Consider the following 26,975-nt stretch of genomic DNA (forward strand, 5'->3'; position numbering starts at 1 on the left):
AGCCACAGTGGTCACGTCACTGGCACTGAGTCTGACTCTACGACTCAGAAGGGAAAGGATGAAAAGAGGCAAGCAGTAGTGATAGGAGATTCAGTGGTTATAGGAATGGACAGGTGGTTCAGTGGACAAAATTGAGATTACCAGGTGGTATTTTGTCAGGGACAGGGACATCTTGGATCAAGTCCAAAGCATTCTTAAGTGGGAGAGTGAGCAGCCAGTGCTTGTAGTCCATGTCAAGATCAAGTTTATTGTCATTCAATCTTACAGATGTATACAGTTAAATGAAACATTGTTCCTCTGGAACCAAGGAGGAAAAGACAGTACACAGAGTTACAATACAGCACATTAGTAATGGTGCAGCACAAATTTACAATAAAGCACAATACAGTCACATTAGCACAAGTCCCCGAATGGCATGGCCTGAAGGTTGATGCTGCATGGAATATTGTTCTTGAGCCATGTTTCTGTAAGAATAGCACATGGCAGTTCCTCATCTTATGCTGGATCAGTTGCAGACAAAGGTAATCCAGTTTGTTTTCCAGGGACCGAACATTGGAGAGCAGTATTCTTGTCTTCTGAGCCACAGATACAGACTCAGTGCCAGAGGTCTGGTCGCTGTAGCTTCCCCTGGTCGGTTGCCCCACCCAACAGTATGCAAAGCAATATACCTGTAGTATTGAGGGGATTGGCCATAGGGTGCTCTGCAGTGGCTGCCTTTTCCCTTTCCCTCTCCTGACAGTCACTCCAGGGTATCGCCTCCTGCAACTTACGGGTAACTACCTCCCTGTAGCACCTATCCATTACCTCATTCTCCTGTATGAGAAAAAGGTCATCAAGCTGCAGCTCCAGTTCCTTTACATGGTATTGAAGGAGTTGTAACTGGATGCACTTTGTGGAGATGTACTTCTGAAGGAAACTGGAGGTCTCCCAGAGTGTCCACATCTCACACAAAGAACATACCACTGCCTCCAGATCCATGCTCAGCATACTAGCTGTACGTTAACAAAAACACTTACTAGAAACCTTATTACTTACTTAGAACCTCCATCTGTGTTTGCCTTTAAGAGGAAAAACCAGGGTAGGTCTTGCATAGTAAGCGGTAAGGCTAAGGAGTGCAAAACAACAGAGGGATCTGGGAATGCAATTTCATAATTCTTTGAAGGTGTCGCCATAGGTAGATAGTGTTGTAAAGAGAGCTTTTGGCACATTGCCCTTCATAAATCAAAATATTGAATGCAGGAGCTGGGATGTTATGCTGAAGTTGGTTAAGAGGTTGGTGAAGCCTAATTTGGAGTATTGTGTACTGTTCTGATCATCTACCTACAGGAAAGATATCAATAAGATTGAAAGAGTGCAGTAAAAATTTACAAGGATGGGGAAGGTTGAATATCTAAGAAGGAAACTCTCTCTCTCTCTCTTCGGCCGTCCATCGAGTTGACTGAGGCCTGGGCAAGGTTGTATGGAAGACCAGCAGTTGCCTATGCTGCAAGTCTCCCCTCTCCACACCACCAATGTTGTCCAAGGGAAGGGCACTAGGACCCATATAGCTTGGCACCGGTGTCATCGCAGAGCAATGTGCGGTTAAGTGCCTTGCTCAAGGACACAACACACTGCCTCAGCTGAGGCTCGAACTAGCGACCTTCAGATCACTAGCCTGACACCTTAACCACTTGGCCACACATCAACAAGAAGGAAACAAGGATCAGACAGTGCACTTGACTGTCATAAGGTAGCTTGGATGGAGCCTCAGAAGGTCTTAGGAGAGCTAAAAGGTGCCATGAGAAGGCTTGGTGATTAGCATTATCAATTCAGAGGCATTCTACAAATATGTGAAGAGGAAGATGACTAAAGAGAGTAGGACCGATCAGGGATAAAAGGGGAAATGTGTCTGGAGTCAGAGGAGAAAGGGGGATCCATAATAAATACCTTGCTTCAGTATTCACCAGAGTGACCTTGATTAATGTGAGAGTGGAGAACAGGTTAATATGCTGGAACATATTAAGATGTAGGAGCAGAAACAAGCCATTTGGCTCCTCAAGTCTGATCTGATATGCTGGAACTTTTGAAAAACATTGGGTAAGTCCCTAGGGCTGGATGGGATATAGCACATGACTTACTTCAGAGTGAGCAAATTACTTAAGAAGATTCTCCAAGGCAGAATTTATGAGCATTTGGAGAAGCATAGTCTGATTAGGGGATAGTCAGCATAGCATTTTGAGGGGCAGGCTTTGCCTCGTGTCTGATTGAATTCTTTGAGGTAGTGACAAAACAAATAAATGAAGGAAGGTTAGTGGTTGTGGAATATATGGATTTTAATAAGGCACTCAAAGTTTTCCATTCAGAAAGTCAGGAATCATGGGAACCAGGGAAACATGGCTGAGTGGATTTAGAATTGGCTTTCCCACAGAATCCAGAGGGTTGTGGTAGATGGAGTGTGTTCTGCCTGGAGGTCAGTGACCAATGATGTTCTATTGGTTCTGGGATCACTACTCTTTATGATTTTTATAAATAACTTGAATGAGGAAGTGGAAGGGTGGGTTTGTAAGTTTTACAGATGACCCAAAGGTTGGTGGTAGTGTGTGTGTAGAAGGTTGTGATAGGTTTACAGTGGGACATTGATAGGAAGCAGAGCTGGGCTGAGAAGTAGCTGATGGAATGCAGTCCATAAAAGTGTGAAGCAATACACTTTTAAGGTTGAACTAGAAGGCAGAGTATAGGGTTAATAGCAGGATTCTTGGCAGAGGAGGGCGGAGGAGCTGCGAAATCTTGGAGTCCATAGATCCCTCAAAGTTATTACACAAGTTGAAAATATGCAAGACTACAGATTTTCCCTCTTTTGGAGAGTTAATTGTTATGGGATAAAGAGGCTTAAAGATCAACAGAACAGAAGTGGAGCAGCTGTAACTAATGTTCAACAAGGCAACTGGATAAGTAAAGAAATAATTTGCAAGGCCATAGGGATAGGAAAATTCTATATACTGCATAACTGTACAAAGTAACTGCTATAGACATAACCTGCATCATTCCACTTAGGGGACATCAATTACTCAGATTTGCTAAAGGGAGAATTGGAATTGAGATTGTAGAAGTAACTGTCAAAATAATTGAAGGTGGTTTATTCTAGGCTTTAAAAATGATGTTATACTAGAGAATTTAAGGGGAGTACTTCTTGACTCGTGTTAATTTGTAGAGACATTTGAATGTTTACAAGACTGAATTAGAACAGTTAAAGCACAACACACCTGTCATATCCAACTTGCTACAGTACCTTAAATGAAAGCAGAAAATATTCTGCAATAAAGTAAAACTGCAACATTACAAGTAGGAATCTTTGAATATGCCCTATTCAAGAAAGAGAAAAGAACTTAATCAAATAAAAACATTGGGAAGTAGAAATACAATTTTTCCTTCTCACACTCTCCCCCTCCCACCAAAGTCATTGGGAGTAGTGCATAATTAAATAAAATTAGAGCAATAGTGCAACTTTACTTTCTATGAAGAATCATTATTAGGCACTTGAACACAGAACCAGACCCCGTTCAGTACAGTAACCACAAAAATGTTAATCCTAATATTATTTTATTTGTATAAGTATTCCAATATGGCTTAGGAAAATGGGAAATACAATCTGTACAAATATCAATTTCACATTCAGTTATAAAAACACTGCAGTATTAATATGAATTGCAGCTCCTGCCTTGTTAATGAAATGCAGTAAATGTGTGTACAGCATTTGCCCTATTAACCTAATGGCATACTGAAAAATATCACTAACAAGACTGGAAGTGTCTTGGGAGTTGGTCTGTCAAAAGGGTAAGAAAGTGAACTGGAAGTACCAACCAGCTTGAGCAATCAATTCCCAACATTGCCTTAATAATAGGTGGTGTGTTTTATAGGGGGCTGAGGTATTCACAAAGATAGAGGAAAGATCAAAATTGAAATAATACAATTAAGTGTTGAGCATTAATAATACACAATACTAAGGCACATCTTAGGAAGTTGTCATGGCAGTCCAAATAAACTGCAACTATTAATCTATGGATCTCCATTTCATAGTGAAGCAAGCTTTCTGGTGAGTCTGGCCTCTGCCAAAATTCAACTCCCTTAGACGATGATAGTTCAGTGGTGATAGATTTGGTAAAACTACAAACTTGGTTCAAACACACTGCATGGCTTATCAACTCTAAACAATATGCTACTCTCCATAGGATTTCAAAATCCCAAGTCAGATCACCTTTGAGCACATGCCACTGTGTGTCATTTCAGTCTATATCCAATGCAAGGATGTTTGTTCAACTTATCTTCATTGGCTTACTTTGGTGAGCATCAGGACCAACCTTCAGACACAATTTAAGAATGGACTTTAAAATATTCCATTGTTTTCTAATCTCAGATCGATGAGGACACTAGTATTTCTGGATATTTTTAGAATTAACTTACACATTAAATAACACAAGGTGTCTTTCATCTTAGTTCTGTGAACAAATACAGCAACCATTCCCAGAATGTTCAGATTACATTTTCCTTCCCCACATGCAAAGTGCAGATTGCAGAGAAGCAGCATTGCTTCAACAAGACACAATACATTTATTGTCAAATCAGAATGTTACATAATTAATATAAGGTTACATAATAGTGCAGACCATGTCCTTGAACTGATTCAGGATTGTCTTGACAGTGATACTCGGTCTTGTCATAGTAAATCTTAATTCTGCAAGTCTCCTCGCCTTCACATTATGTTTCTCAAAACTGGTCGGAGATCTGCAAATGCACCCACATGCACATATTAGTTTCACATAGTTGTATTTAATTTTTCACAGCAGCTTTCATTGCTGTGTCAGATCAGACTCTATAGCATGTTTATGTTTGGCACTCATTCAAATGGATGAAAAAGAGAAATAATGGGTGATATTTCAGTCTAATCTCTGCTAAGGAACAGTACCCAGAGCTATGGTACATTTGATCAGTACTGTACAGGAACAACCACTTGGATTGTTATGGGAGGGACAAAAAGTTTTTTCCAAGACTCTTGCCTTAAACTCATTGTGTTACTAGTGGAGAGGATTCGTAGAGGCAGGATTTCTCAGGGTGGAAATGGCTAAAATGAGAGGACCTAACCTTAAAGAGATTGAAGGAAAATATAGCAGGCATGTCAGTAATAGTATTTTTTTCTACACAGTGAATGGTGAGTGCATGGAATACAATGTCTGACAAGGTATAGAGGCAGATACATACATTAGGGACATGTAAGAGACTCTTAGGCACATGGATGAAAGAAGAAAAGGAGAGATATGTGTGACGGAAGCATTAGATTGATCTTGGAATAGGTTAAAAAGTTGGCACAACATTGTGGGCCAAAGGGCCTGTACTGTTCTATGTTCTATACTTATTCGCAACATTATCCAGATTGACGTTCCAGTGCAGAAGTGTTTTAAGAGTGTTCTCCAAATCAGGTGATAAACAGAAGGTTCACTTGGTCTCACTGACAAATGTAAAGGCATTGTTCATAGGGTAAAGGCACTGAAGGAACTGTTCAAAGGGCAGCAATTGCTCCAATGTAGCCAATATTTATCACTCCAACTAAAGTATGTGGTCATTCATCTGTTGTTTTTGCAGTATTTCCAACACCAAAGTTCATATACATTGGGTTAAAAACACTTTAAAATATTTAGGCATTTAAATGCGTATTAACCGGCTGCTGTGTTCTCTGGGATATCCTAATGCAATGGAAATCTAAATTTTAAATGACCAAAGATCCCATGTCTCTAGAAATTGCATTTAACTCCAACAGTGAACTTAACATTGGAGTTTAATTTGGACTTCATTCAAGTAATTTGAAATTATGCCAAAGTATCACTGATTGAAATAATTTCAAGTGTGCAAAAATGGAACTGAAACACATTAAAGACCATTTGCCCCAATACAATAGTCAGGCTTCACTTTACCTCATTTTATTCCACACTTTCATTTACTAATCCTCCACGGACTAAAGTCTGGATTGTCACAAGTTGGGTTTGCTCAGTCAGTTCCATAGATGGATGTGCTGTTTCATTCTGATCGAGTGATTGGCGACATTCAGCTTTGGTTGCTTCTGACGACAGTGAAAATTTGCCTGAAGCACTGTCAGATGATTCACTATGCGTTGATGCAAGAGTTTCGGTCTCAGTTGACTCTTGACCACTGCTCACAATTGTCGTTAACACCATCTCAGCTGACTGCATCAACACCTTCCCTTTTCTTTCAATATCCTGACTTAATAAAGTTTCCAATTCCTGATCGACTGCCATATCCTTTTGTAGTCTAAATAAGTTATCCTCTTCCTTCATACTATCTTGTCCCTGTAGCTGATTTAATGCCAGAGTGTCTTGAATGAGACCCTGAGCAGCTTGTGTGCTCTGCTGTTCAAATAGCTGTGTTTGACTCACTTCTATTTCCAACTGAGCTTCCAAACACTTCTTTTTCTGAGTAATAGTTTCTTTGACTTTGCATTCAGCTGGCTGACCTTCAAGTTGCACTCTTCTGCAGCTCTCTGCCTTCTGTACATTAGTTATCAAGCCTGTTCCAGAATTATCAGCAGTACGAGACATGTGGCCTGTACCTACTTCGTTTGCAGTCTCTACTATTGAAACTTGCTTAACATCCTCACATGGTGGCAGGACCTGATCCACTGCACTGTGCTCTGGAACCTCAGCTGCTACAGTTGTTTCAATCTCTGCACTGACTGCCTCCTCCACAGAAGATGCAGTTACAAGGATAGCCTCTTCACATGACTTCGAACTCCTAACTACAGAAAGATCCTCCACTGGGGGCACTGTCTCGTTCTGTCTAGCTTGACATTCATTAACAAAAGCAGAACACAGTTTTACTTCAGAAGCACTTTCCAAAGTTGTACATGTTTTAGTGTCTTCATGTTTTGTTTCGGAGAGCCCAACTAGACTTTGTGGCGCTGACATTGTGAGTGTTTGCTCCTCGACAAGTGGAGCAGCTGAGGGGCTGTTTAACTCCACGTCGCCTTGCGGCTCAGCTGCACCCTCGACATGTTGACACAGTTTAGAATTGGGCACACTTTGATCATCTTGATTTGTTGCGGTCAGCTGGTCACCCTGCACAAGTGTAATCTTTTTCATGGGTTCATCCAGTACTGGTTTGTCCTTTTCCTTTGAAGCCAGCTTGCACTCCACTTCCTCTGCCGACTCAATCGACATAGCTTGCTCAACACTCAGACTTTCACCTTCACTGGCTGCACTTGGTAGCTCACTGGTAACACAAGCTCCCTCTGTTTCAACTTGTTTGGCTGCCAACACCTCACCAGCTTGGGTTTCAGCAGCTTCCATGACTGATTTTTCAGGGTGCTCCCTTGGAGAAGTTTCTCTGTCATCTCTGGGCACTGTGACTGATGCAGCAGGCTGCACCAAGACCGTGCCTTTCAGCTCATCAGAAACAGTTTTACTTTTCACCTCACCTTTAATTGTAGCAGTTTCGTCTGTTTCTTTGCTTCCTCCCTCAGTGGTAATGGACTGTAGAATTTGTGTTGCTGAACTCAAAGAATCAATAACAGCTTTCTGAGTTCTCTGCTGTTCAGGGGTTTCAACAGGCTCATCATGTACCATGTCACCTATTCCGTTATCCAAATTCTCAGTTCCCATATCCTGTTGGACAATCGCAGCAGTAGAGAACTGCTTCCCTACTTCAGAGCCCATCACCTTTTGTACAGCGTCTTTACATCTCTCATTTTCTTCTTGCTGTGGAATTTCACCTTCTTTGTGTTCATACTTGCTCTCTTCCACTCCCACCTCCAACGAAGCAGCGGCCTCCTCACCACCCCCCTCAATCACTCCCATGGCAACAACCTCATTCTGTTCTTTACTGGTTTTAACCATAGTTTTTTCCAATGGAGCCAGTTCTGTGAACTCTTCACCACACACAGCTTCCATTACTCCCACTGTTGGAGTAATTTTAATAGGCTCTTCACTGGACAAGGTCTCAGATACCAGCTCAGGAGTGATTTCAGTGGGCTCTTCCCATGTGTCTCCCGTTTCTGTCTTTCCTATCATAGGTGTAATGTTAATGGTATTCTCAACAGGTACTATTTTAGTTAAATACAGAGAAGTCCCAACAGGTTGCTCGCCAGGTATAATCTTCCTTACTCCTACTGAAGTAATCTCTGCTGTCTCTTCATCGCACACCACAGCTGTTGCTCCTTCTGGAGTGATTTCATTGATTCCTCTGCACATCACCTTGGTCACTTCCACTACTTGAGAAATTTCAATGGGTTCTTTGCCCAATACAGCCTCTGCAACTTCCGTAGCAGTGAGTTCAGTGGTCACATCACTGCAAACTGCCTCAGTTACTCCTACAGCGGGTGAGATTTTAATGGGTTCCTCACATAATGGAGCCTCCTTTATTCCCTCTGAAGTGATGCCAGTCATCTCACCATACACAACCTCAGTCGCTCCCATTTCTGATGTGATTTTAGTGGGTTCTATATGACTCTCAGTCTCCATCATTTCCTCAGCAATGATTTCAACTGTTTCTTCAGCAGGTAGAACTTCGATCATGCTCATTGCTGGTGTTACCTCAACATTCTGCTCACTAGTTTCTACCTGGCTCACTCCTACTGGCAGAAAACTCACTCCTGTCTCTTCAAAGCACTCAGTCTCAGCCACATTCTTTTCCACCTGCACTGGAGTTTCTGCACTCCGTTCCACTCGGTTTTCTTGGAGACTTGCAACCTCCATGGATTCAGCCAACGCCTTTTCCACTCGAATCTCTTGAGCATTTTCAGAGTTATCCACAGCAGGAGCTTCAGCCTTTCCCACTGTCACCTGCTGAGCAACATCCGATGTTGTGTCCCCTACTTGCCCTATTGCTGCTTCATCTTTCTTGGCTGCAGGAGCTGGAATGATCTCAGTCTTTCTGCATTCAATAATTTGCTCTGCTCCTGCCTTGTCAGGGGCTGGTGTGATTGTCTGTGGTTCTCCCTTCCCTCGCTCTTCAGCACCTTTCAAAGACTGTTCCTTATCAGCAACTGTCTCTGCATCATCTTCGCTCTGACTGACTGCCAGCATCTGTTCTCTCACAACTTCCTTATTTCCAGTCTTCCCTTCCTCTATCGATAAGGCTCCATCCTTGCTTATAGTTGTAGCAGTCACGTTGTCATCGATCACTTGACACTCTACTGGGAGAAGAGGCTGACATTCACCTGTTTGGGCTGCATCTGGTTTCAGGTCCTGCTCGATGGCAGCTGGAGCAATCTCCTGCACAACAGCAACACTGCACTCTGTTTTCTCTTCACTACAAAGAGCTTCAGTAATTCTCACCGGAAGGATTTCAATGGGCTCTTTGTCCAAAAGAACCTCTGTTACTCCATCAAGTTCAGTCATCACTTCACCCAGGACTGCCTCAGTTACTCCCACTGGGGTGATTTTGATGGGCTCTTCACTGGTTGAAGTCTTGGATACAAGCTCTGGAGTGATTTCTGTAGTCTCTTCACTATATACCACCTCTGTCACTCTCATTGATGGATTGATATCAATGGGCTCCTTACCAGGATCAGTCTCAGTTAAAGGCAGAGGAGAGATCTCAACAGGTTGTACACCGGTTATGATCTCCCTTATTCCTGCCAGAGTGATCTCTGTAGACTCTTCATCATGCATCACAGTAATTGCTCCATCTGGACGGATTTCATTGATTCCTCTGCACATCACCTCGGTCACTTCCACTGCTTGAGAAATTTCAATGGGTTCTTCGCCCAATACAGCCTCTGCAACTTCCGCAGCAGTGAGCTCAGTGGTCACATCACTGCAAACTGCCTCAGTTACTCCTACAGCTGGTGAGATTTTAATGGGTTCCTCACATAATGGAGCCTCCTTTATTCCCTCTGGAGTGATGCCAGTCATCTCACCATACACAACCTCAGTCGCTCCCATTTCTGATGTGATCTTAGTGGGTTCTATATGACTCTCAGTCTCCATCATTTCCTCAGCAATGATTTCAACTGTTTCTTCAGCAGATAGAACTTCGATCATGCTCACTGCTGGTGTTACCTCAACATACTGCTCACTAGTCTCTACCTGGCTCACTTCTACTGGCAGAAAACTCACTCCTGTCTCTTCAAAGCACTCAGTCCCAGCCACATTCTTTTCCACCTGCACTGGAGTTCCTGCACTCCGTTCCACTCGGTTTTCTTGGAGACTTGCAACCTCCATGGATTCAGCCAACACCTTTTCCACTCGAATTCCTTGAGCATTTTCAGAGTTATCCACAGCAGGAGCTTCAGCCTTTCCCACTGTCACCTGCTGAGCAACATCCGATGTTGTGTCACCTACTTGCCCTATTGCTGCTTCATCCTTCTTGGCTGCAGGAGCTGGAATGATCTCAGTCTTTCTGCATTCAATAATTTGCTCTGCTCCTGCCTTGTCAGGGGCTGGTGTGATTGTCTGTGGTTCTCCCTTCCCTTGCTCTTCAGCATCTTTCAAAGACTGTTCCTTATCAGCAACTGTCTCTGCATCATCTTCGCTCTGACTGGCTGCCAGCATCTGTTCTCTCACAACTTCCTTATTTCCAGACTTCCCTTCCTCTACCGATAAGGCTCCATCCTTGCTTATAGTTGTGGCAGTCATGTTGTCATCAATCACTTGACACTCTACTGGGAGAAGAGGCTGACATTCACCTGTTTGGGCTGCATCTGGTTTCAGGTCCTGCTCGATGGCAGCTGGAGCAATCTCCTGCACAACAGCGACACTGCACTCAGTTTTCTCTTCACTACAAAGAGCTTCAGTAATTCTCACCGGAAGGATTTCAATGGGCTCTTTGTCCAAAAGAACCTCTGTTACTCCATCAAGTTCAGTCATCACTTCACCCAGGACTGCCTCAGTTACTCCCACTGGGGTGATTTTGATGGGCTCTTCACTGGTTGAAGTCTTGGATACAAGCTCTGGAGTGATTTTTGTAGTCTCTTCACTACATACCACCTCTGTCACTCCCATTGATGGATTGATATCAATGGGCTCCTTACCAGGACCAATCTCAGTTAAAGGCAGAGGAGAGATCTCAACAGGTTGTACACTGGTTATGATCTCCCTTATTCCTGCCAGAGTGATCTCTGTAGACTCTTCATCATGCATCACAGTAATTGCTCCACCTGGACTGATTTCATCCATTCCTCTGCACATCACCTGAGTCACTTCCACTGCTTGAGAAGTTTCAATGGGTTCTTCGCCCAATACAGCCTCTGCAACTTCCACAGCAGTGAGCTCAGTGGTCATATCACTGCAAACTGCCTCAGTTACTCTGACAGAAGGTGAGATTTCAATGGGTTCCTCACCTGATAGGGCTTCCTTTATCCCCTCGGGAGTGACATCAGTCATCTCACAACACACCGCCTCAGTTACTTCTACTGTTGATGTGATTTCAGTGGGTTCTATATGACTCTCAGTCTCCATCATTTCCTCAGCAATGATTTCAACTGTATCTTCAGCAGGTAGAACTTCGATCATGCTCACTGCTGGTGTTACCTCAACATTCTGTTCACTAGTCTCTACCTGGCTCACTTCTACTGGCAGAAAACTCACTTCTGTCTCTTCAAAGCACTCAGTCCCAGCCACATTCTTTTCCACCTGCACTAGAGTTTCTGCACTCCGTTCCACTCGGTTTTCTTGGAGACTTGCAACCTCCATGGATTCAGCCAATGCCTTTTCCACTCGAATCTCTTGAGCATTTTCAGAACTATCCACAGCAGGAGCTTCAGCCTTTCCCACTGTCACCCGCTGAGCAACATCCGACGTTGTGTCATCTACTTGCTCTATAGTTGCTTCATCCTTCCTGGCTGCAGGAACTGAAATGGCAGTGATGCTCTCATTGACCTCTTGATGCTCTGCAGGCAGCAAATGTTGGCATTCACCTGCTTGCACTGCATCTTGTTTCAGGACCTGGTCGATGGCAGTTGGGGGAATCTCCTGTTTCGGTGCAACCTCCTGTAGCTCTGCATGCATTTCCTGTACTGTTGCTTCACCAGGTGTAGCCAGCGTATTGTTTTCTGCTAGTGGACCTGTGATTGCTAAGATCTTCTCAGCTGCTTTCTGTGTAGGCTCTGCCACTCCAGTCGTGAAGGTTCCTGGCTCCTCTTTGCTTAGTCCTTCCCCTGTTGAAACATCTGGTTTATGTTTGGGGATGTCAACTTGGCTGCTGGGCAGAGCCTGTGTCTGGCAGCTGGACATGGCCGGATAATCCAACAGGTTCACATTTTTTGTGGCCTCTTTCTGCCCCTCTTGGAGGACCCTCCCCACCATGGCATCATCTCTTCCTAGAGGTGTTTCCTCTGCTGTTGTCACTGGCATTTGCATCATGTCTATATCATCATATTCGGAAATTGGAACCACGGACGGTGTTTCAGGTTCCTCTTCGCTCTGGTTCCCTGCAAACTCTGTGTCGGCTGCATCTTTTCCAGCAGGCTTGGACTGAGGTTGCTGCAGCTTGGTGTTCGGCCTCATCTTCTTTCTGCCATGTATTAGCTTCTTCAGAGGCGCCCACGATTCTTCCTTAGCAGCCTCTGTTGCTGCTGGCTTAGGTTCAGATTCCTCCCTGCACTCTCTCAGCTTGGAACTTGACCTGCGCCTGGGGGACATAAATCGCTTGAAGGATTCCCAAGTGGAAATGACCCCATTGGTAGCCTCACCTTCCACAGGGCTCTTGGCACAACTCAAAGATCTTTCCTTTTGCTCCTGATCAGGGCCTTGAGAGGTGCTGCCCTCTCTATCCTCAGCATGGTCTTGCACCTGATCATTTGCCTCTGAAGTTTGGGCCTCTTTGTTTGGCTTTTGACGGTCGGAATCAGATTGTTTTCTCACTCTTTTTTTCGAAGATGCCACACAGATTAGTGCTTCCCAGGCTGCAGTGGTGTCTGCCTTCTTTTTTAGGTCCTCGGTAGTTTGATCCAGTTTTGACTCCTCACCGCTGGAGCTGGGCTCCTCTTGCTTCTCAGAGGCTGTGTTCTCAGTGGAGACGGTCATGCTTTTTGCCTTGTCAGTTGCTTGGTCACCTCTCTCATTGTCCAACAGCTCTTTTGGATGCTTCTTTGGTGTCATTAGCTTCTTAAAGGAAGCCCAGGCAGTGATGGCTTCCCTCCTCTCCCCATCACCATCGCCATTTGCCTCCTCCTGCTCCACAGGCAACAAGTCTGATTCAGTCACTTCTGCTAGAATTCCTTCATCCATTTTCTCCAGAAAGACTGGTGGGCTATCTGGCTTACTGCTGTCAGGGCTGCCTTTCCACTTGGTTGAAGACTGCAGTTTTGCTTCATCATTGAGATCTCCTGTGCTGGCTTCCCCTTTCTCACCTTTGTCTTCCTTGGTCAGTTTTTTGATGCTACAGCTTGTGAGAAGATTCTTGATTGGGCTATCTTGATGGTTGGACTTTTGAGAAGATACAAGCTCACCCTCAGCACTGATGGGGTCCAAAGTACTGACTGAAGATTTTTTCTGGGCTTTCTTGTGTTCAACTTGAAACTCTGCTGGGGCTTCAGGAGCAAGAGAATCCACTCCGGCTTCTCCCACTGGTTTTCCGGCACTGGGGATCTGCTGGTCTATCCCCAAATCACCGGCAGCCATGGAATGTTCTGCAGTGGCGCCATTCTCTTTTACTTCAGATGCCACAATCTCACCCACGGCAGGTGCCTCGCTTGCCGCCCTGACACTAGCTAACTCTGCTGTAAGATCTTCAAAGTCCTCCTCTCCCCCTTGATTTTTTTCTGGAGACCAAGCAACCGAGACTTTAGCAGCATCCTGAGAAGTGGATGGCTGTGCATCAGGTCCACGTTCTGTCGCCTCCCTCCTAGTGACCTCCCTGCCTTCTTTGTCAGTGATCTGTGGTGCCTCTTTGTCCTTCATGGAACTCTGCTTCATTCGCAGTCCTGAGAAATAGTCCTGTCTGAAAAATCTCCTCAGCAGGCGTTCCACCACTGGGCTGCCTGACGTGCTTACAGCAGGCTCCGCAGCTGTTGGGATAACCTCTGTGTCCATTACTTTGGTTTCTTCCTGGTCAGTGCACTCTTCAGCTTTCTCTGGAGTAAGGATTTCAGGCGAGCTCCCCTCAGCCTCGCTGTTGGCTTCAGTACTTCCTTCCATTTCTTGCCTGGGCTCGCTGACTGCTCTCTCTGCCTCACCACCTTCTTCCTGTGACGCGTTAAGTAGCTGCACGGGCTCTGCCCTCACTGGTTTCTCATTCTTCATGGCAAACTTCAGACCCATACACTTGAAGACGTTGAAGCAAACCTCAGTAGCTTGCACCTCCTCAGCTGGCACTCCCACCTCTGTGAGCAGTTCATCACCCTTCTCGATATCTTTCTGCTCCCCGTGTTCATTCTCAATAGGGACCTCCTTGTTCAGTTGCATTTCCTCCGTCTCTTCCCCTCCGGATACAAGGACTGGATCACCTTGTCCGACTGAAACACAAATACCCAAGTCATGACACAGAACTAAACTTTTGACAGAAAATACAATGAATGAGGTTTTCAAGCACAATGTTCAAATTACAGATTCCAAAATCCACCTCCAGTTGATCCCATCCCCTTCACTGCTCCTTTTACCAGCATCCCTCCTTTACTCACCACCTTCCTCTGCCAATTTTCACCTGGAGTCCCCCTTCTTCCCCCTCAACTCCACGTGGCCATCAACCCCAACTCACCCCGTCCTGCCAGCTCCTATCTCACCTCTTTATATACTGTCATGATCCCTTTGCCTCCACAGATGCTGCCTGACCTGCCAAGTTCCTCAAGCAATTTGTTTTATTGGCTCTGGATCCCAGTATCTGCAATCACTTGTGCCTCCCACTCTTTGCAATATTTGCTTATGTCTTGGAAAATTTGTTAAAATATTTTGCCTTCTCTCTGGCAAGGCACATTTTGCAGATTCAAAATAACTGATGCAGAGCTCAGGCGTTTACACATCCTTGGAGACACACACTCCATATTTTAAGAACAGCTTCTTCTCCTCTGCCATTTTTGAACAGTCAATGAACCTATGGACACTACGTCACTATTTTTGCTCTCTTTTTGCATTACTTATTTCATTTTTTAACATAAACTTCTTATTGGTCACACTGCCCTTGGAGTATTGTGAGCAATTTTGGGTCCCTTATCTAAGAAAGGTGTGCTGGCATTAGAGAGGGTCCAGTGGAGGTTCATGAGAGTGAGTCCAGGAATGAAAGGGTTAACTATGAGGGGTGTTTGGTGGCTCTAGTTCCGTACTAGCTGGAGTACTGAAGAATGAGAAGGGACCTCATTGAAGCCTATCAAATATTAAAAGGCCGAGATAAAGTGGACATGGAGAGGATGTTTCCTATAGTGGGGAGTCTAGGACCAGAGGGAACAGCCTCAGAAAAGAAAGGACATCCCTTAAGAACATAATGAGGAGGAATTTCTTTAACCAGAGGGTAGTGAATCTGTGGAATTCATTGCTTCAGACAGCTGTGGAGGTCAAGTCAAGGGGTATGTTTAAAGCAGAGTTTCATAGGCTCTTGACTAGCAAGGGCATCAAAGGTTATAGGGAGAAGGCAGCAGAATGAGGTTGATAATACATCAGCCATGACCGAATGGTGGTGAAGATTCAATGGGATGAATGGCCTAATCTTGCTCCTATGTCTCATAGTCTAATGCTATTATTGTAATTTATAGTATATGTTATATATTGCACTTTACTGCTGCCATCAAGTAACATTTCACAACATATGTCAGTAATAATAAATCTGATTCTGTTTCTGAAATCACAATTTTGTAAAATCCCCACTTAGAAACTTGCAAAATTAACCTTCTATAGCCAACTTTATAAGAATGCTTTTCTACTGACACAAACTCTGCTTGCCCCGTTTCATTCCCTGACAGCAAGAATTGCCAATGTCCTCACACACCCCACATCCCGGGTTGTTGAGTTAAAAGGTTCTGGCTAAAAACACAGCCTAAAAAGTTCCTCTGAACTATATTTAGGAATTCTGAGAGCATCTCCCAACCACTCGAACTTTTTAACTGAATATTTCCCATTAATCTTAGGGTAATAGAAAACCTTCAATAATTCAGCACATCAGTTCTATTTCTATCTCCAGACAATTTGAAGGTGTGGTGTACCCTCCCAAAAGTAATTACTCCTTCTGTCTTTAGTTAAGGATATAGTGAAAGAGCTGGAATGTGGTATTGAGATGCAGAACCATAATCATATTAAGTCGTAGCAGAGGCTGAATGATCTACTCCTGCCTCCATTGTGTTTCAACGTTTCTACTCAAATCACATTAGCTCATTTCCCACTTTTGCCCTGTATCCCCATAACCCCCTGGGCAATCCACCTCTCAAATACACTCAACACACATCAAAGTTGCTGGTGAACGCAGCAGGCCAAGCAACATCTCTAGGAAGAGGTACAGTCGACATTTCAGGCCGAGACCCTTCGTCAGGACTAACTGAAGGAAGAGTTAGTAAGAGACTTGAAAGTGGGAGGGGGAGATCCAAAATGATAGGAGAAGACAGGAGGGGGAGGGATGGAGCCAAGAGCTGGACAGGTGATTGGCAAAAGGGATATGAGAGGATCATGGGACAGGAGGTCTGGGGAGAAAGACGGGGGGGGGGAACCCAGAGGATGGGCAAGGGGTATAGTCAGAGGGACGGTGGGAGAAAAAGGAGAGTGAGAGAAAGAATGTATGTATAAAAATAAATAACAGATGGGGTACGAGGGGGAGGGGGGGCATTAGCGGAAGTTAGAGAAGTCGATGTTCATGCCATCAGGTTGGAGGCTACCCAGACGGAATATAAGGTGTTGTTCCTCCAACCTGAGTGTGGCTTCATCTTTACAGTAGAGGAGGCCGTGGATAGACATGTCAGAATGGGAATGGGATGTGGAATTAAAATGTATGGCCACTGGGAGATCCTGCTTTCTCTGGCGGACAGAGCGTAGGTGTTCAGCAAAGCAGTCTCCCAGTCTGCGTCGGGTCTCGCCAATATATAGAAAGCCACATCGGGAGCACCGGACGCAGTATATCACCCCAGCCGACTCACAGGTGAAGTGTCGCCTCACCTAGAAGGACTGTTTGGGGCGCTGAATGGTGGTAAGGGAGGAAGTGTAAGGGCATGTGTAGCACTGGTTCCGCTTACAAGGATAAGTGCCAGGAGGGAGATCAGTGGGGAGGGATGGGGGGGACGAATGGACAAATGAGTTGCGTAGGGAGCAATCCCTGCGGAAAGCAGGGGGGGGAGGGGAAGATGTGCTTAGTGGTGGGATCCCGTTGGAGGTGGCGGAAGTTACGGAGAATAATATGTTGGACCCGGAGGCTGGTGGGGTGGTAGGTGAGGACCAGGGGAACCCTATTCCTACTGGGGTGGCAGGAGGATGGAGTGAGAGCAGATGTACGTGAAATGGGGGAGATGCGTTTGAGAGCAGAGTTGATAGTGGAGGAAGGGAAGCCCCTTTCTTTAAAAAAGGAGGACATCTCCCTCGTCCTGGAATGAAAAGCCTCATCCTGAGAGCAGATGCGGTGGAGACGCGAGGAATTGCGAGAAGGGGATGGCATTTTTGCAAGAGACAGGGTGAGAAGAGGAATAGTCCAGATAGCTGTGACAGTCAGTAGGCTTATAGTAGACATCAGTGGATAAGCTGTCTCCAGAGACAGAGACCGAAAGATCTAGAAAGGGGAGGGAGGTGTCGGAAATGGACCAGGTAAACTTGAGGGCAGGGTGAAAGTTGGAGGCAAAGTTAATAAAGTCAACGAGCTCAGCATGCGTGCAGGAAGCAGCGCTAATGCAGTCGTCGATGTAGCGAAGGAAAAGTGGGGGACAGATACCAGAATAGGTACGGAACATAGATTGTTCCACAAAGCCAACAAAAAGGCAGGCATAGCTAGGACCCATACGGGTGCCCATAGCTACACCTTTAGTTTGGAGGAAGTGGGAGGAGCCAAAGGAGAGATTATTAAGAGTAAGGACTAATTCCGCTAGACGGAGCAGAGTGGTGGTAGAGGGGAACTGATTAGGTCTGGAATCCAAAAGGAAGCGGAGAGCTTTGAGACCTTCCTGATGGGGGATGGAAGTATATAGGGACTGGACATCCATGGTGAAAATAAAGCGGTGGGGGCCAGGGAACTTAAAATCATCGAAAAGTTTAAGAGCGTGAGAAGTGTCACGAACATAGGTAGGAAGGGATTGAACAAGGGGGGGATAAAACCGTGTCGAGGTATGCAGAAATGAGTTCAGTGGGGCAGGAACAAGCTGAGACAATAGGTCTGCCAGGACAGGCAGGTTTGTGGATCTTGGGTAGGAGGTAGAAACGGGAAGTGCAAGGTGTGGGAACTATAAGGTTGGTAGCAGTGGATGGGAGATCCCCTGAGCGGATAAAGTCGGTGATGGTGTGGGAGACAATGGCCTGGTGCTCCTTAGTGGGGTCACGATCGAGGGGTAAATAAGAGGAGGTATCCGCGAGTTGTCGCTGTGCCTCTGCAAGGTAGAGGTCAGTACGCCAGACTACAACAGCACCCCCCTCTCACTCTCCTTTTTCCCCCTCTGTCCCTCTGACTATACACCTTGCCCATCCTCTGGGTTCCCCCCCCCCATCTTTTTCCCCTCACCTCCTGTCCCATGATCCTCTCATATCCGCTTTGCCAATCACCTGTCCAGCTCTTGGCTCCATCCCTCCCTCTCCTGTCTTCTCCTATCATTTTGGATCTCCCCCTCCCCCTCCCACTTTCAAATCTCTTACTAACTCTTCCTTCAGTTAGTCCTGATGAAGGGTCTCGGCCTGAAACGTCGACTGTATCTCTTCCTAGAGATGCTGCCTGGCCTGCTGCGTTCACCAGCAACTTTGATGTGTGTTGCTTGAATTTCCAGCATCTGCAGAATTCCTGTTGTTCTCAAATACGCTCAATGATTTGGCCTTCACTGCCGTCTGTGGCAACAAATTCCACAGAATAACCACAGTGGCCGAAGAAATTCCTGGAAAAGCGTGACCTTTCATGCTGAGGCTGTGTCCTGCAACCCTGGAGTCTCTTGCTCATGCAAACATCCTCCCTTTTTCTCATACTCCTCCACCAATTAGTATGTTGTTCCAGATTTTCAGCAACAGGAATCCATGTTCTCAGATTTACATTATAGCCACAAGTATTAACTTAACTAACAGTAACACCCATTCACTAGCTCCTGCTAACCAGTGATATAGTGGGGGGGAAGGCTACTTGCATAAATTTTACACCTGTGCAGAATTCCTAATGAAACTACTTAGTTAAAAAAAAAGTGAGGCAGAACTAAGGCAAATAAAGAGAAATCAGATCTGTATGACGAAAAAGACTACACAAAGTTACACTTGCACCACTGACATTAACCATGACATTGGTAAACCCCAGTGAGAAAAAGCATGTGTCAAAGAAAGCCTCTCAGAAAATGAGGGTCGCATTGCCCTGTAAATAGGAGTCCTACACTGCTCTCACAACCTCATTAATATGATTAGAATGTACATCAAGGTCTAAGTATACAGACGTGAGAAGTGAAATAGAGGGCCAATGAGAATTGCTGTGATTTCGCGACTGTACTGACAGTGCATGTCAGTCATTATAACACACACACACAGCTACAGAAATTAACCTACACTCTTAAATACAAGGATTAGCTTTATTTGTCACACGTACATTGAAACATACAGTGAAATGTGTGTTTTGTGTCAATCACCACAGTCTGAGGATTGTACTGGGGCCAGTCCACAAGTGTCATCACGCTCCTATCACCAACGTAGCATACTCACAGCTCACTAATCCTGACCCATATGTCTTTGGAATATGGGAGGAAACTGGAGCACACACAAACTCCCTACAACAGTGGGAATCAAATTCCAATCAGTGATCACTGACACTGTAAATCAATTCCCCTAATCGCTGCACTGCAGAGTCTCCCCACTTTTCTTGTCAATTTTCTCCTGAGGTACCTTCATTGTAAACAGCACTGTGGAGCACAGCAGACCAAGATTGGAGGAAGGCAGTACAGGAGTATGAGGTACAAGACATGAGCTCTAGAGATTTAATACCTCCACCTCGGGCCACATCTGAGACAGTTCGGTCAGAGTAATGACACTGACATTCCGACATACACTGATCCTACAGTTCACAGTGCATCCAGGAAAGACACTTACTCAGTTCGATTGGTAGACAAGTTCAGAAACAGACAGGCCACCACTTCCTACCTACCTGTCAATCTCTCAGCACCACCACCCCACAAAAAACTGAAATATTACACATTCCACCAAAAAATGTTAAAGCATGCAGTTCAGAATACCAAAACCTGACGACCGGCAACAGAACTCTGTTCATTCCCTAGCTACGGCAGGCAGCTTGTCTGACATACACAATAACTGAGCAACGTGCTGCAGCAATTCAAGTCATCATAATTCTTCAGGGGCACATAAACTGTACACACCAGCTCTCCACTCTCAGCTCAACTAGCAGGTTCTGCATTGCACTCTTTCTCCGCATCTATCCACCAGGCTATGCTGAAAACAACACTCTGATGGCATACTATTAAGGTCATGGGATTCTATGATCATTTCCAAAAGATGATCTGTAATTAACCGCTTTGGGTCAGTATCTAGGCACAGGTACTTAATCCTTATGCAGAGTAGGGAATTTTAAGCAGCTCTGCAGGCTAAACTGAATGCCTTCAGCAGTATGTCTGACTAATTTTCTTGTCAATTTTCACCCAATACATCTCAAAGTTCAAAGTAAACTGATTATCAAAGTACATATATAACACCATATACAAATCTGCAATTTGCTTTATTATGGGCATACTGAGTAAATCCAAAAACTATAATAGAATCAATTAAAAGCCACACCCAACAGGGCAGACAAACAACTAATGTGCAAAAGAAAACAAACTACACATACAAAAGAGAAAACATAATATTAAATAAATAAACAATAAATATCAAGAACATGAGATGAAGAGTCTTTGAAAGTGAGTCCCTGGGTTGTGGAAGTAGTTCAGTGATGGGGCAAGTGAAGTTGAATGAACTTATTCCTACTGGTTCAAGAGCCTGATAGTTGAGGGAGAATAACTATTCCTGAACCTGGTGGTGAGAGTCCTGAGGCTCCTGTACCTTCTTCCTGATGGCAACTGCAAGAAGAGAGCATGAACTGGATAGTTGGGGTGGTCCCTGATGATGGATGCTGCTTTCCTCTGACAACACTCCATCCAGATGTGCCCAGTGGAGGGGTGGACTTTACACATGATGGACTGGTTGTATCTACTACTTTTTGTAGGATTTTCCATTCAAGGACATTGCTGTTTCCATACCAGACTGTGATGCAACCAGTCAATAAAGAAGACAGTTTTATAGAGCAGGTGATATCATGAAATGTAATGCAGGAACATTTAGAATCAAAACCATTGTTGATTGTGGAATGCTTTAGGTTTCATAAGCAGAATCAAAAGGGAAGGACATCTATTTCAGTGCATGTGGCTAAACTGAAGAAATTGTCTGAACATTGCCAATTCAGTAAAGGGCTTAATGACACACTGAGAGATTGCTTAGACTGTGGAATCTTACAAGAAACCATTCAAAAACAGCTCCTAATTGAAGCACTGTATCAATGGAAGCTGCAGCCAGAGATGCAATTGAGTTGCAGTCAGGAATAAAGGTGAGGGTGAACAAAAATTGCAGCATCCAAATAGAAACTGGCCTACCAAATGAATTGTGTTACTGTTGTGGCAGGGGCTCACATTCACCAGACCAATACAGGTTTCAAGCGAAACTTGCAGAAAATACAAAGAAATAGGACACATACAACGAGCATGTCAGGAAGACAAAAACAAAATGATTGCACAGCGAAGAGAAAGAGATAAAAAGTCAAGTTGCAGTTCCAAAAAGAGCAATAATCTGCATGGGGTTGATAAAAAACCTGATGATGATGAGAGTGACACGGGACTCAGCAGCTTTAGGTATTACAATGTAAAAGCTAACATGAGAAGTGAATAGCAAATTACTTAAAAAGGAATTGGACATTGACATGCTGAGTTCCTCCAGCATTTTGTGTGTGTAGCTTGGAGTTCCAACATCTGCAGATTTTCCCTTGTCTGTGATTGGACACTAGCTCAGCTGTTTCAATCATTCCACAGTATGAGTTTGAATAGCTTTTCAAAGATACTGAACTAAAGCCTGCAGATATCCAACTAAGAACTTATACTGGAGAAAAGATAACACCTATGGGAATAACATTGGTCAAACTGAAATACAACAACCAACAAGGCACATTGAGCTTGTATGTGGTAAAACCAGGACGGCAGCATTGTGGTTCCTGCTGCACCAGGACGGAAGCTTTGTGATTCCTGCTAAACCTGGCTACTCCACCCCGGAACTGGCAAAGGAAACAATGATGTCAGACACTGTGCTCACACATTATGATCCACATTGTCCAGTGAAGCTTGTCTGTGATCCCTTGCCTTATGGTATACATGTGTAGTCATGTCACATGTTATGAGTGATGGAAGTGAACACCCCATAGCCTTTGTGTCACCTCCCCTTACTGCTGCAGAGAAAAATTATGCACAGATTCACAGGGAGGCAATGAGCCTTGTTTGGAGTGTAAAACATTTCAAGCAGTACTTGTATGGGCGAATGTTTACCCTCATTACTGATCATCAACCACTGGTATCCATTTTCAATTCACAGAAGGGTGTTCCACTAATATCAACAGAATGAATTACAAGATCACATTCTTAGAGGACAACTAATCACGGGAATGCTGAAGGATTGTCCAGTTTACTCTTGGAAAAGGAAGTACCCGAAAAATTTACAAAAGAGGACACATTTCTTGATGTATTGATCCTAATGGAGGAGGAGAAGATGGCGGCGCGACAGCAGTGTGTGTGGCCACTTCAGTGGTGATGTCTGTTATCTGTCAAGTAGGGGACCATGCACAATCCTGATTTGATGGAGACAGACGTGAAGAGTACAGAGGAACATGTAGAAAACTTCTGCAATGCCCGCTTCGTTGCCGCTGCTACTGTGTGGTAACCGGAATCTCCGGAGCAGAAGGCCCCGAAATCCTCGGCTTTGCGTGTTTCAGCGGCCGGGGCGAGGTCAAAGGTGCTCGGCAGAGGATGGCGCTCGGGAGGCTGTATCGGAGAGGCTGGTCGGAAGCTCGAAGTTTTCGGACGGATGGACTCAGTGTCGGCTGCTTCCAAGGCATCGGCAAGTTGACGGTGCCTGGAGGTTTATGGCAGGGAGTTTCTCCCTTTTGCCGCCTGCTATTAAGGACTCGGGAGTCGATCGACTCGGGGACTTTTGAGACTTTATTTACCGTGTTCTTCATCAAATTATGGTATTGCTTTGCAGTGCAGTAACTATATGTTATAATTATGTGGTTCTGTCAGTGTTAGTCTTTGGTTTGTCCTGTTATCTGTGATATCACTCCAGAGAAACATTGTATCATTTCTTAATGCATGTATGCATCTCTAAATGACAAAAAAAGAGGACTGAGTTTTCTCATAATCTAATGTAAATTGAAAGTCTCCCTAATACAGCAGGGAAACCAAAAAAGTCAGGTCTATATAGCCTCAAGATGGCTGGAATGTGCTGGGCTGAACTTGCCCTTGCTGGGTTTTGCCTTTTGTGGGGATTGAGAATTGTTGTACCATCCGAGCTGAGAGCAAAAGTGTTAGAAGATGTCACGATATCTGCAGGCCTCTGCAGTGACCCATATAGTATTGGGTTTCTAGGATTCTTAAGCACCCGTTTTTATTAATTGTTGTCTTAATTAGAGTTGCAAGATCTTGTGTTTTCTGTTTGATCTTGTCAAGTTTATTATTACTGACACTTAGTTTCCACATTCTGTTATTATTTATAGCAGACTCCTGAATATCATGGAAGCCTTGTGTTCAGAATAATTTGTCTCACGGTGTTGCTCGGTCACGTCAATTCTGTTGGTATTCCTACATATAAACTCTTGTTTCTGTCTCCCTGGGATTGGACGTTGATAGCTTTCACTGTGACAGAGGAGATTCATGCTGGTCATCTAGGTGTGGTCAAAATGAAAGCATTGGTTTGAAGCCTTTTCTGGTGGCCTGGGATAGATCAGCAGGTTGAGCAGTTTGCCATGCACTGTTCAGGATGTCAACACGTCCAGAAGAAAAGTTGTCAGAACCATTTCCTGCAGATCCAGAGTCAACTCCTACAACCCACCATGGAGGAGGCCCCAGAACCTGAGATTGTTTCAAAGCCACAAGTCTCACTTACTAAGCAGAGTGACCTCCCTAGTTAGGAAAGACATTGTCCCATGAGTAAGAAGTCCTCCAGAGATCAAAAGTGAGGTTCATAGAAATTCCTTCTGAGAGTAGTGAATCTCTGCAATTCTCTGCTCTTGAGGGTGGTGAAAGGCAAATCATTAGAAATATTTAAGGTGGAGATGGGTAAATTTAAAAATTAAGGAACTGGCACAAAAGAGTTGACTTGCATGATCGTACTGAATGGCAGGCTGACTTGAGGGACCTTGCGGCATACTCTCAGTCATTTGTGACAACCACCCACCCATTTACCTATATTATGCTGCCTTTTAAAAGAAAATAGTTAACATACTCTGTATTGGCAATATTTCCTCCTTGCATTTCACTCTCTCAGGGATTCCAACATTTTTTATGCCATGGACCAACACCACTAAGCAAGGAGTCCATGAAGCCCAAGCTGGGAGTCCCTGCAAGCTCGAAGTTCTGTTCCCACCTCCAAAAAGGCAGCAATTGTCCAATTTCAAGGATTCTTCATCTCATGTTCTTGATATTTTTCGTTTATTTATTCTTTCTTTGTTTTTGTACTTGCATAGTTTGTTGTCTTCTGCGCACTGGTTGAACGCCCAAGTTGGGCTGTCTTTCATTGATTCTGTTAGGGTTATTATTTATTGAGTATGCCCACAAGAAAATGAATCTCAGGGTTGTATATAGTGACATATAGTATATGTACTTTGATAATAAATTTACTTTGAATTTTGAACTTTGAATTAACCAGTTATACTTATCAGATCCTCAGCCAACAAGACACATAGAATGCACAACAGTAGATGGCGACATTGAACTGAGAAGTCAAGCCATCTACTTAGTAAAAGTGACCTTCACCTAACCAAGTACATGTCTGATATTACCAACAGAGGAAAACCATCCAAGGTCAGTAAAACTGAGTTTGACCCCTTTTGAACAAATCTCATCTCTTTGGTATTAAATCCTGAAAATATTATGAAATGACTGAGTCAGCATCTTAAAACTGATCTCAGGTTTTCTTCACAATGGTGAAGATCAATGTAAAATATAAAGGAAGCTATTTGAGTCCCATACCCCTGTCAACTGCCTTTCCCCATAGGCCTATCCACTTTTTCCACCACACCCCCACCCAATGTACACAGCACATGCCTTTGAGGGCTAATAAATCTGCCTTCTCTGGCAGTACAAGCCACATCACAAAACATAAAAGGAAAGAATATTCCTTAAATCTCCCAATACCTTCTGTGCCAATCATAAAATCAGCCTTCTCATTATGAATCATCCTGCTAGTGTTAACGGCTCCTCCTCACAGTCTCCAAAGCCCTTTAATTCTGAACATGCTTCCCTCGACCTTCTCTGCTCTCAAACACAATCACAGATTGTACTTTCACCATGTAACTGACACCTCATATTTCGCTACAAGAGACAACTGAGCCCACCAAACTCATTGAACAATTCCATCAAATTCATTGCGTTTTTATTCACTTTTGGCAGTGGTGGACACTTCCAAATCTAATTCCAAATGACTCCCAGGGTTGTATCTGGTTACTTATATGTACTGTACTTTGATAAAAAAAATAATTTGGAATTTTGAACTTTGAAATAACCAGATTATATTGACAAGGTCCTTTGACAACAAGATGCACAGAAAGCACAACAGTAGATGGCGACGTTGAACAGAGAAGTCAGGCCATTTGGTTGGACACTTTCAAAACGTGAAACGCAAACAACAGCAATTCTGCAGATGCTGGAAATTCAAGCAACACACATCAAAGTTGCTGGTGAACGCAGCAGCTCTAGGAAGAGGTACAGTCGACGTTTCAGGCCGAGACTCTTCGTCAGGACTAACTGAAGGAAGAGTTAGTAAGAGATTTGAAAGTGGAAGGGGGAGGGGAGATCCAAATTGATAGGAGACGACAGGAGGGGGAGGGATGGAGCCAAGAGCTGGACAGGTGATTGGCAAAGGGGATATTAGAGGATCATGGGACAGGAGGTCTGGGGAGAAAGACAAGGGGGGGGGGACACAGAGGATGGGCAAGGGGTATAGTCAGAGTTATTTATTTTTATACACACATTCTTTCTCTCACTCTCCTTTTTCTCCCTCTGTCCCTCTGACTATACCCCTTGCCCATCCTCTGAGTTCCCCCCCCCATCTTTCTCCCCAGACCTCCTGTCCCATGATCCTCTCATATCCCCTTTGCCAATCACCTGTCCAGCTCTTGGCTCCATCCCTCCTCCTCCTGTCTTCTCCTATCATTTTGGATCTCCCCCTCCCCCTCGACGAAGGGTCTCGGCCTGAAACGTCGACTGTACCTCTTCTTAGAGATGCTGCCTGGCCTGCTGCATTCACCAGCAACTTTGATGTGTGTTGCTTCAAAATGTGAAATTCTTTTTGGCTACCCGGAGAAGAATTTCAGAGTTGTATACTTTGACAATAAATGAACCTTTGAACCTTTTTGAAAGGACATGCAGAGTAAATTTCCCAATTGACTTTGGATAATGTCTCCAAAAATACTTGGAGGCAGATATTGGCATGGGATAGGAACTCTGAACCAAGGCATCTCTCCTGCACAGATGGTTAAAGCAGTCAAGACTACAGCTATGGCTGACCACCACCCAGCACGAGATGCCAACAGTAAGGAGGTGGCAAAAACAGTGGAGCTCACAAAATGGTATTCAAATCTTTTGAGCACATCCACATTTCAACCAGCAG

The 26,975-nt window shown here is 44.4% G+C and overlaps 1 protein-coding gene across 2 annotated transcripts in view; it reads right to left on the reverse strand.

The window, feature by feature from the left end:
- Positions 1–207: 207 nt before the first annotated feature.
- The window catches only part of akap12b (A kinase (PRKA) anchor protein 12b), a 79,105-nt gene continuing 52,337 nt past the window's right edge, over positions 208–26,975 (reverse strand). For both annotated transcript variants that reach the window (XM_072265633.1, XM_072265634.1), the window contains 2 exons: positions 5,946–14,440; positions 208–4,761 (listed from right to left, as the gene is read on the reverse strand). In XM_072265633.1, coding sequence (XP_072121734.1) covers positions 5,952–14,440 — 8,489 coding nt within the window. In that variant the 3' untranslated portion in view covers positions 208–4,761; positions 5,946–5,951. The remainder of the gene's footprint in view (positions 4,762–5,945; positions 14,441–26,975) is intronic.

Source organism: Mobula birostris, chromosome 8 (assembly GCF_030028105.1).
Source record: "Mobula birostris isolate sMobBir1 chromosome 8, sMobBir1.hap1, whole genome shotgun sequence".
Classification (NCBI taxonomy): domain Eukaryota; kingdom Metazoa; phylum Chordata; class Chondrichthyes; order Myliobatiformes; family Myliobatidae; genus Mobula; species Mobula birostris.